General features: G+C 38.2%; 2 protein-coding genes across 2 annotated transcripts; one reads left to right on the forward strand and one right to left on the reverse strand.

Annotated features, from left to right (window-relative positions):
- The first annotated feature begins 894 nt into the window (after positions 1-894).
- Positions 895-1,879, forward strand: LOC117387344 (histone H1.0). Its single transcript, XM_033984845.2, has one exon. It carries the CDS (start codon positions 1,072-1,074, stop codon positions 1,654-1,656), a length of 585 nt encoding a protein of 194 aa, XP_033840736.1. The 5' UTR covers positions 895-1,071; the 3' UTR covers positions 1,657-1,879.
- A 1,524-nt stretch (positions 1,880-3,403) lies between these two features.
- On the reverse strand, positions 3,404-11,498 carry rhot2 (ras homolog family member T2). The gene is made up of 19 exons (XM_033984840.2): positions 11,312-11,498; positions 10,739-10,797; positions 10,473-10,554; positions 10,329-10,372; positions 10,184-10,237; positions 10,047-10,099; positions 9,822-9,930; positions 9,571-9,672; positions 9,363-9,461; positions 9,169-9,277; positions 8,956-9,076; positions 8,798-8,882; positions 8,571-8,716; positions 8,391-8,491; positions 7,508-7,638; positions 7,343-7,423; positions 7,136-7,258; positions 4,382-4,584; positions 3,404-4,298 (listed from the first exon to the last, which is right to left on the reverse strand). The coding sequence occupies exons 1-19, from the start codon at positions 11,346-11,348 to the stop codon at positions 4,184-4,186; spliced, it is 1,854 nt and encodes a 617-aa protein (XP_033840731.1). The 5' UTR covers positions 11,349-11,498; the 3' UTR covers positions 3,404-4,183.
- Between the last annotated feature and the right edge of the window lie 375 nt (positions 11,499-11,873).

Consider the following 11,873-nt stretch of genomic DNA (forward strand, 5'->3'; position numbering starts at 1 on the left):
TGCTGTGGCCACTGATGCACCAGGTCCTGAACAAAAGAAACACATCACATCCCTCTGCCTGCACTCAAGTGCTTTGCTTACACTGCGAGCTAGCATGTAAAGTAGACAAAGATCTGACTCTATAGCATTTTGTTACACTGAAATCTGAAACATTGTTTTCATTTTTCTTAAATGGCATCCCTAAAATAAGACTTACAGGTGTTGGCAACTTTCCTGACAATGGAGCTCGAGTGCTACTGCCATAGTGATGGGAATAAGCCATTCTGTCCTTAAAGCATCAAAAATACAAAACCAAACGACTAAATTGTGCCATGTATAGACGCATAATATGGCCACAAATGTCATCCATAAATTACATGCGATTAAAATGTATTTATAGGGCATTTAACAGTAAATAATCTCGACCACGTCATTCAAAGTCAATGGCCGGACTGTGTTAGTTGAGAAAATGTACGGTGTTATTAAAAGCGAAAACGGCTTCATACACCAAACAAACTGCCTGCACCCCTTTCAGCATAGATTAGATTTTGATAAGCAATCAGAGATTTGTTCCCAAATTCCTTCTGTTTGGGTCAATTTAACGCGAATTGTGGAAAATTGTTCACATCACGCGTTACTTCCACTCGGTTTTCATGGAATAAAAGTTGTTCAGAGAAGCAGACATAACAGGATAACTATAACCACACAAAGCCTAATGTCCTCGCAACAAGTCGAGATAGTTTGGAGATTTGTCTTGTGGCTGTATTTTTTAAATTTGTCAGTAGTAAGAGGATGAAGAAACACAAACGGGACGGCGCCAGTTCCATGGAGTCCGCTAGATCAGCTGCTGGCAGTTGGTGTTCTCCATCACGTCCGCAGCGTGCCTTCATAGACTCACGCGCGCACCGTAGACCAACACGCTTAAGTTAATCACGCGCACACGGGAGACTTTCAACACTACCTGCATTTTGGTTTATTTTTTGCAAGGGTCCTACAGACAGTGACTTTATCGTTTTCACCAGTTTATCCCGCGCGGTAAAAAAAATACACTTTGAAGATTTTTTACTTTTGAGCAAAAAACTCAAAGTGACCATGACAGAGACGACAACTCCAGCGAAAGCCAAGAAGGCAGCCAAACCCAAGAAAGCAGCCTCTCATCCCAAATATTCGGACATGATTAAAGCTGCTATTGTGGACGACGCCAGCCGGAGCGGAGCGTCCCGTCAGTCCATCCAGAAGTACGTCAGGGCGAACTACAAAGTGGGGGACAATGCTGATGTGCAGATTAAACTTGCCCTAAAGAGGTTAGTTGCGTCCGGGATGCTCAAACACACCAAAGGCATCGGGGCGTCTGGATCCTTCAAGCTCTCCAAACCTGAGGACTCCAAAAAGCCCAGTAAACCAGCTGCACCCAAGCCAAAGAAAGCACCGAAGCCCCCTAAAGCCAAGAAGGCAGCGGCTAAGCCCAAAAAGGCGGCCAAAACTCCAGAGAAGTCCAAGAAAGCGCCAGCAAAGAAAGTGAAAAAAGTCGTGAAGAAGGCAACCCCCGCAAAAGCCAAAAAAGCACCAGCAAAGAAGCCCAAGGCAGCGAAGCCCAAGGCAAAACCCGTAAAAAAGGCAGCAAAACCCAAGGCAAAGTCTTCCAAAAAGACAGCCAAGACTGCCAAGAAGAAGTGAAGGACTGTCAGAGACCTGTAAATAATATGGACGTGTTTTTGTATGTGCATTATTTTTGTAAAGTTTCATGCAAATTGATCTGATATGTTTTACATCTTTACCATTGCACTATGGCATATGCTGTAGAATTTCCTTTGGCTCTGATTTCACTGTTAACTCTGATTCAGAAATTTCTGAGAAGTTATCCTGTACATAGTTCTAATAAAATGTTTAACTTTGTGAGCATTGTTGAGCTTTTGTGCAGCCCATAGACAGTGGACAACATAGTAATTATTTAAGTGTCATACTGTAAATGTCCTCATGTCTGAAGACTCAACATCACTGTGTTCAGTCACTTTTAAGACTGTTACTATTCAAATAAAACTCATCTTGTAGAGTTGATGTTATTTTGTTGTGTCTTGAACAATTAACCGTATTAACAGACAGCAGAACCAACTATTTTGTAAAATTTATAGAAGCTAAATGAGGTCATATAAAACATGCTTATAACAAGTGTAAATAATTAATCAATAATCATCTAAATCAATAGGCGCTTCCAATCTACTTGCATCAATGCTTGATAAAGTTTTCAAATCAAAGGACAAACATTTGATTGAAATAAATGCTGTAGCCTAGGCCTAATTATAGGTTTCAAACAACATTTTTGAAATGGGATTGGCATAATTAAATCAGGTAAATAATTGAAAACTTCAAAACACATTTAACTAGTGCCAATTGACGAATGGGTTTAAATTCTCTAAATCTGGCCTTTTATATACTTTATAGGAGAGTGGATGCACGTACTTTCCGCAGGTTGATCAAGGACACACCCAAAATACATGCCACTGCTGGATCTCGACCAAAAGATCCATGGTCTCGACACCGATCCAATCCTGCCCCCTGGTGGTGTGACGGGAGTACTGCCAGGAGGCTGGGGCATGACGTCACATGAAACAGACAAACTCATGATGCAAGTCCCTTTATCCTGACAATACAAATGTTATGGGGTCTCAATATCTGTCTTAAGTTCTATGGTAAATGCACTTAAAGGTGCATTGTGCAACTTTTCAGGTGAAGAGGTAATTCCACGATATATTAAACTTACCCACTTATTCAGTTGTGTATCTTTTTATACTTAGTTTGTTGGCCTCACCTGCTTTGTTTCTATAGAGCTTTACAATATAAAATGGGACACTTACCGGCCAATTGACATTCTCTCCCTCACCTCTGGTCATGAGCTTTGGGTAATGACCAAGAGGACAAGATCATGAATACAAGCAGGTGAAATGAGCTTCTTTTGCAGAGCCTCCACGCTGAGGGGAGCCAGCGGAGGTAGCTTAAGCATCTCTTCAAAATGTCTCCTGGACACCTCTCTGGGGAGGTGTTAGGGGAATGTCCCAACGGGAGGAGGCCCCAAGGAAGACCCGGGGACACGTAGTGGGAACTATGTCTCTTGACTGGCTTGGGAAAAGTGGGAGGAAGTGTCTGGGTTGAGGGAAGTCTGTGAGGCCCTGCTTAAACTGCTGCCAACACCCATCCCCGGATAAGTGGAAGAATCTCCATGCAGGATATACGGTGGGAGACCCTACATCAGAAAAATTGCATAAAAGTTTAACTTTTAAGAGTTAAAACCATGCAGGGTTGCAAATCACATACGCTAGTCAGTTTGTCTAACATATAACACAAATAATACAAAAAATTCCATAATAACAAAGTTTAACATTAAAAGCAAAATACACATAACCATTCTATTCCAAGGGAAGTGGTTCAATTTCCAGGTCTTGTTTGGTCATTTATTAAGCATTCAATCAGTTCAATTTCAATTCAGTAAGAAAACCAATTCAATTAAATGTAACTAACTACTAAACAGATTTGTTGGCAAATGGAAGTATTAAGATATTATTTTCATACATCAGAACAAAGGTAAATTGATAAAAGCAATGAAATAATTGAAAATTACATAAAAATTAAAATTAAAGAATAAATAAATTGCCTGCCCTTCTACCAAACTCCAAATACTTATATCACTCTTTTATACTTTATAATGGAAATATGGATATGTAAGAATTGTTCATCTTTAACATCCATGCAAAACTTTGAGGGTTAGTGTAAATCTTTTTGGCGGTTTGAACATTCTGCATTTCTCTTGACTGTTATAAATGCACAGGGAATCATTGGCAGGCAACTACGGGCTAATAGCTTGACTTGGTGCACCTTTGGGGTATGTTCTGAATAGTCTTGGCATTTGAGATATAAGAACTTATGAAAACACTGCATGTATTCAGTCTCAGCATTATCAATTGGCAGATAAAAGTGAGTACATTTTCTCAGTTGGAAAAAGCACCAGAAGAATCAAGCATTCTTTCAATCATGGTACCAACAGCTCAGCCTGAAAATACATTGTAAGGCAAGAGAAGTATGTGGCAAAAAGGAAGTCTGACAGGATAAAAAAAAAGTGAATTGACATATGATGCCTAGCTGAAGAAGCAAAGAGGCTGTGGTCTTGGACATTTGGTCTAGATGAAAATAAAGCTCTGTTGATTGTTGGTCATTTCTGTCGAACAGCTCTGTAGATTGAAAAGCCCAAAACAGCAATGACAGCAGAGCCCAGCGCCACCCTCAGCCAGAATGAAGTGTGGCTCATGTCTGATCCATTCAAGTGCCTGTAGTAAACAATGGATATAGAAAGAACTTTGAATACAAAATACTGCATTTTCTGAGTGAACTTGTATAGCTGTGAACATACGGATACACTGCTGCCCACGCCAGTTTGCTATAGATGTTTTTGCTTGTTGAATCAAAGAACAGATGAGAGAAAGGCAGCGGCGCAGGGAGCCTGTGTTTATAACAAAACTCTGCTGGTGTCATCCCGTGGAGCTGCTTTACATCAGGGAGATCCACCTTTGAGGCCACCACTACACATGGGATGTTGCTCTCCATATAATGTTGCTGTAATGGAAAATGAAACAACAAAAACTTAATGAGACATCTGTGCACATATTGGTGGGTGAAATAAATCCTGCACTACTGTGAAACTGGATAAGTTTCAGGGATTTATATTAGAGGCTGGATGGATTGGTCAAAAGAGGGCAGGCACTTGCACAAAAAATATTTTCATTAGTCCTTATATTTCTGTTTATAAATCTGAAACATACACCTTGAATTTAATTTATGCTTTTGTCTGCGATATAGTTATAATATATGACACAGGTGGATAATTAGATTTTTTGGACATTTTATATTGCAATATTGATCTAAAACGACTTAAGAAACAAGTCCGTTAACTCTGGTTCAAAACTGCAGAGATGATCTGGCTGAGGACCATATGACTCAAACATGCATGAATTACTCTACTGTAAATACAACAACTGAATGTGTGAATCAGAAAGGAAAAAAATTAAGATGGTTAAAAGCTTTTAAAAAATATGGCCGTTTCACAAAGGATGTTCACTAAATCTTGGGTTTAAGGGATATTCTCACCTGAGATGGTCTGTTTCATGAAACAGGGTTAACCATCTCTCAGTTTTCTAAATCTGCTCTAAACCTGTGCTAAGCAAAGGACACAAGACTATCAATGGATCCCAGAAAAGAGCATTCACCATGACAACGGTAAACCCGAGGAGGCTTCCATCTTAAAGGGACAGGAAGTCATGAGACTGTGGAAAATGCTTTGGACAGATCAGTCAGGTTTAATATAAAAGAAATTTGGAGGAGCACATTGTTTAATCAATTTACACTATTTTAGTATGAAGATACAAATAAGATTACTCTAGAGCACGGGTCACCAACACTGTTCCCGCGGGCGCCATGTCGCCCCCAAGCGCCACATGAGTCGCCCGCAGACCGGTTCTAAAAATAGCACAACTCACTAATGAGCTGCATCTAAAATTTAATTTTATTCTGTTGCTATCATTTTTTATCACCCTTGCGTTTATATAGATTTTAAAATGACAATATCTTAAACATATGTTCATTATACGTGAAGTTTAGATAAGTTAAGGTGAACTTTGACCTACTCACTTCAAAGGTCAGTATTGTGCGCGTGACAAAACCAGTGCTCTGCTCGCAAGCGCTGTGAGGATGCGCTGAATGCAGTTTCTTACTCCAAAACATGGTAGAAAATAAAAAGATCACTTTCACAACAATTTAAGACTGTAAAAGAAACCTGCGTGTATCTCATCTGCGGAGCGACTGTGGTGACGGCAAAGCGGCACAATGTGGAGGGACACTTCACTACGTCTCATAAAACTCCACACTAAGTACCCACAGGGACGCGCACTCCCCACGGGGACGCGCACTCCCCACGCACTATGGGCAGAACAAGCCCAGAGCTAAACGCAGCTTTGGGTAAACAGGCTTTTTTCACGACACCGGTGAAAAAGTCACACAACGCAACGGAGATTTATTTAAAAATATGTAATCTTATTTTTCTTTAACATTACATAATTGATAACTTTATGAAACATGGTGCAATGTATATTATTTATGTTTTGTTAAAATTGTTTGTCAGTGGATAGTGAAAAAATGGGACACTTTTCCTATGAGATGTAGTGATGTAAGTGTCATCTGGAAATTTAACAATTACTAAGACTAGTAAAGTTAAATTGCTGAATCTGTTTCCCTCCTTGCTCATTGTTGATAATTATTTTGAGAAATCATTAATGTGATCAGTGTCTTGCAACATGATCAGTGTGTTCACATAGATGATTATCATTTATAATTATTAATAATGTATAAATAAAGGCAAACTGAGAAAAGTTTTTATTTCAGAAGAGCGTCTCAAACTGGTAGCCCTTCGTATGACTCAGTGCCCATAAAGTAGTTCTCAGGTTAAAAAAGGTTGGTGACCCCTGCTCTAGAGGCCCAAATAATTTAGTTGCAGCCTACTTGCATAAAAAATACAAAATAAGAGTTTAAAAATGTAATTTTAATATTTCAATGTTTAAATTAAAATGAGTTAAATACCATTTTTAACTAATCTAAGATATTGAGAGCTGTATAGTTCATTGAGTATTTAAATGTTTCCAATATAAATCAATTTTAAAAGTATACATGAATTGGTATGTAATAGTACGAGTAATCTAAAGTGCATACAGTGATGAAAGATGTATTTGAGTAAAATAAGTGTCAAGTATAAATTAATACAAATCCAGTAATTCAATTCTTGTCAAGCCTTACCAAGTGCACCTGGCTCCATCTCTGACTGACCAATCAGCTCCTTCAGGAGCAGACTCTGGTTAAACTTAGGGTTAGACAAATAAAACCTGCTCTGCACCAGGTTAGGGTCACAGAGTGAGTTAGCATGGCGACTGACTCAGGGTTTAGGCTCACTTCACAGGTGAAACTAAAAAGTCTGAGTTGAGCTCTTTTACGGGTTAACAAATTGAGTTTGGAATAAACCTGCTTCTTGAAACAAGGCCAATATGTATGGACACTGATGAACCAGCCCTGAGAAGTAACTGTATATGTATCTTTTTAAATAACTCCAGATTACACTCACCTTGTAAATACTGGCACAATAGTCGAATGAATGTGGGTCACTGATGTCGTACATGAGACAGGCAACATCACAGGCTGCATCTGACGTCTTTAAGAATTCCGCCTCCACGTCCACCTCATGGAGCTGCTCAGATGACAGTACATACATGTTCAGACTGGTGCAATGGTCATGTTCACGCAAAGGTAAAACAGGATTAAGAATACACACTATAAGATACTTTTCCTGGTTGCTGACTTGAATGGTGTTTATAACATAAGGGGAAAAGGCACTGCTGGATTTTTCCTTACTCTGTAAATGCAAAAACAGAAAATAGCATTCCATTACATGACAATCTAGATGAATGTTATATTTTTGGTGGTGGCATTGCCGTACCACTGTGTTGTGACTGATAAAAGCCTGGAGAAAGGCCGATTTTCCTGTCCCTCGAGGCCCAATCACTTTACAGAGAAACACAGACCGTTGAGTCTGACGTTTTTCCAAGTCCACCTCTTTTTCACGTGTTACTACAAAGAAGAAAGCAAAATCAGCCATTAAAGATCCTATATTACACAAAATGGATTCTTGTGAGCTTTAAGCCATTTTGTAATGATGTTACCTCATCAAAAACATATCTGTGTGTTTTGTTATGCACAAATGTTTGAGTAATCCTTTATTATTAGTCTGTCTACATTTCCAAAGCTCAGAATGCTCTGCTCCACCCTGTGATGTCATGAAGTGGTAGTTTTCAAGTTAACAGCTATCTTGTACCTTTAGTTCAAAAGAGGTTGGCAATTCTAAGACTGAAATCATCCAAATGATTCTAGTGAGGGTGTATGGCATTTAAAAAGACAGTGGAATATTACCACATGACACAAAAAGGTGGAACAGAATGTTTTCCATTTGATAGAAGAACTCTAACACACAAATCCTGCATATTTAAACATGTGGGAATGAAACAAAACACAACTTCGTGATGAGGGAACAACATTATAACATAGATCAGAAAATGGCATAATATGGGCCCTTACGGGACTATGTAAAAGTATATGGTTCTTTTTGCTTATAATTTTACATGGCTTGTTTTCTCTGACAGATTTTTTTTTAATTTTCTTAAAATAAGATCAAAGATTAAGATCTGGAACTTCCCAAACCAAATATTTGAGCTTTCATAAAGTTTTGCTTTTTGAGTTTTTGAGACCTGGAGAAACCTTGTACACAAGTCAAACTTGATGTAATGTATTTGAATCAGTTAAGTAACCATAAAAAGAGCATGCACCTGTGATTGCAGCAGTCTGGGACTCCTGCTCAGTGAGTATGGAATAGCCTAGATATCCGAGGTACTCTAGGCAACGGTGAATGTCCAGGTATGCAGAAAGTCTGAGAGAAGAGATGGTGTTTGTGAGATTTGTGGATTTTTGCACTTAATCAAATGAAGTTTAATTTCCTTTACACTTACGTCCACTGACATAGATAGCCTTTATTAGAAATAAAACCCTTGTCTGATGTCGGGACAGACCTGTAGACCTCTGGGCCCCATGGCATGTAGGGACATACACAAAATAAGTTCTTAAGTTCTTCTGGTGACAAAGCTGAGTCTTTGTCCTATGAGAAAAAAACAAATAGAGCAAAGGTTAGAAATAAAACATTATTTTATAAATCTGAATTCATGCCCATGTCACGTACTTCATCGTACTTGTCAAATACTTGCTGAAGAAACTGGAAACCACGATGATTGAGCTCTGTTGTACAACCAACAGGAACCCGCAGCCTAAGAAAAACAAACAACTACACTTCAACACTTGAAGCTAAATGGAATTAAAAATGAAGAGAAGTTTACATACTCAGGATAAAGATAATCGTCAGTCAGTTCTAAGTTGTCATCATAACCAAATTTACGAAGGATGGTCCAAGTCGTTTCATGTCGACCTCTTTGAATAAATAATGTATTCAGGAACAAGAAACCTGAAAAGTGAAACACGATGCTCAGTCACCAGATACGTGCGACATTTGAACAATATGTTCTGAAGTCATATGTTCAAACATATTGATGTCACCGTTTAGAGTCAGGCCATTGTCTTGTACTCCATCGCTGGTATTCTTCCAGACCACAGTTTTCACATCTTCTAATGCTTGAGGTGCCAAAGGATTCCCAAAACAAGATTTCTACATACATTAGAACAAATTATATTATTTATTTTTTATAGCAGATTACATTAGTTTACTTTTTTTCAAATAAATATAATTTTACTTGAAAACTGTTTAATTCTGCATCACTAAGGATCCGGTCATTGTCCTGGTCTGAAATGTAGAAAACTCTGCTAAGGGCTCGTACACACAGAGGCTTCAACTGAGAACCAAAACATAAAAGGTCAGAACTGTTAATAATAATAATAATAATAATAATGATAATAATGTATCAAACATTAAACTAATATTACTGTATTTCAGAACCATACTTGCTTATCTTCGGGGTCATAAAGAGGGGCAGTTGGATGAAGAACTGCCTTCTGTGCATAGTAAAACAGCTCCGAAATATTTTTTAGGTTCTTTGCTGAACACTTGAGAGAAAGAAAGAAAGAGAGAGCAAGAATGAAAGAGAGCGAGAGAGAAAGGCATTTATGTGAGTGTTTATACATGATTAGGAGCATGTACCTTTAGTTAATGTAACACATAAAAGATTACAGCAGATTGGACATTTCAAACTCACCTCAACACACGTTTCAATCTCTGAGAACTGGTTCATAATGGGAAGAATAGTTTCCATAGAGCTTCCACAGCGAAGGTCAGATTTGTTTCCGACTAGTATAATAGGGATCCTACGAATTGAGAGGAAAATAAAGTTTTGTTCATCCAACTAAAACCTATTGTCCTTGCAGTAGTTTACGAACATAAAAATATAAAAATGATTGTTATTGTCATCATAGGAACATACTTGTTTCCTTTCTCTGCATTTCCATTCACCAAAGGGATCCATTTTGTTCTGATCTGAAATGAAGGTCAGCAAACAAAGATGTTGTTCAAACAAGGAGTACATAAAGCATCTTCATTAGGTTGGATTGAGCCCATTACCTGTTCTATAGTTTCCTCATTGGTAACATCATATACAACACAGACAACATTAGCCTTGAAAGAAATACAAAAACAGTATTTGGATGACTTATACTTTTTTCCAGTTATCTGGTATATTTTTCTAAAGTTTATTATCTGTGCTCACCTTAGCAATTTCATCTCTGAGTATTTCATCAGTCTGCTCTTTTTCTGTTGAAGCAGCAAAATATGAAAAAGTTTGAATATGTTTCATAGTTTGCTGCAATACTATCTAAATGGTGCAGAGCAAATAAGACCCAGTGTTACTTACCAGAGTAATCCACAATGTGCGTGGGCACCTTCTCTGGCGTCACATCAGCTGGAATGGTGATCTCCTCTGCTCTGCTAGGGACCTGTTCAGAATATTACATACACCTTGCACTGAAGACAAACTGGGAATGACCCATAGTGGGCACAGAGACTGGATCACTATGATATACTGTGGATTTTTCCCATAAGCACAGATATATAGTCAATACTGATTAACTCATCTGTTATAGTAAGGTACTTATTCTGAAATACAACACACGGACACACCTCCTCTGGGAACTCCTCTCCAACCAGAGACATGATGAGTGAGGTCTTCCCAACTTGGGCTGTTAAAAAGAAAAAAATACTGTTTTACATAATTTAATCCATCTCTATGATGCGATAAGGAGATTATATTTAATAATTTAGAGGTTGGTTACAGCAGTAGAATAAGACTTACATGTTATCGTTCTTGCAGACATTTTAATCTGTCATGTAAAATGCTGTGGAGTTCAACTATTAAGTTTGTGTTGTTTTTCGTTTCTTATGGCTTATTTAGTGAGTAATATGTTGTGAAATTGGTTAGTCGTTACAACCGAACAGCGGCCGATGTTTCCAGCCTATATAACCAAAACTTTAGTTAAGATAATACCGATCCATACTGAGAAGTGATTATAAAATAAGATATCTTCAAAGTGTCATCTACTCATTTTATTGGTTTATTAACTGTGGTTTTACTTTCAAGTTTTAATGGTTAAAAAGTGTTACAAACATCATCTTAACAATCTATGTAGGCTACAGGTTCTTGCTAATAATGCTAGTGTTTAGCTTTGTGTTGAAATGTCAAGGAACAGGACTTACGTTCCCCTAACAAAAGTATCCTCACGTCCTGTTTCATCGTCCTTCCGTTTCAGTAGCGATGCACGTCTCTAAAGTACCATTTACATCAAGATTTTAGAGCACACCTTAAGGTAAAAACCAAATGAGCGCCTTTGCATGGTTTGTGTACAGCCAAGGTGAAGCCCATGTCTTTCCGGTTCACGAGCACATGAAAACGCGCCCTCTGCTGGACAAAAACGAACGACTTAAATTGTAAAACTTTTCGTTCTTTTGTGTTAAAGTAAGTCAACCAGTGTTATTATTGTTATTATTATCATAGGAAAAACGCGATTAAACGACCGCTAAGCAGTTCAAAATAGAAATGCCGTCTGTATTATTTTATATTCAGACATGTAACAGGATACAGATACAGGCCTTAACATCTCAACGAAGATTCATAAAATACAGCTGCAAGCGGCAATGATCGGCCCTGCAGGGGGAGAGGGCACTCCCAGTTTCCCTCTTCACATTACACTTCCTGCCAATCATGTCTTCCTCTTTGCTACAGAAAAAAATGCATTTTTACACATTTTGGGGAACCAGA

This window comes from Periophthalmus magnuspinnatus, chromosome 19 (genome assembly GCF_009829125.3).
Source record: "Periophthalmus magnuspinnatus isolate fPerMag1 chromosome 19, fPerMag1.2.pri, whole genome shotgun sequence".
Taxonomy (NCBI): domain Eukaryota; kingdom Metazoa; phylum Chordata; class Actinopteri; order Gobiiformes; family Gobiidae; genus Periophthalmus; species Periophthalmus magnuspinnatus.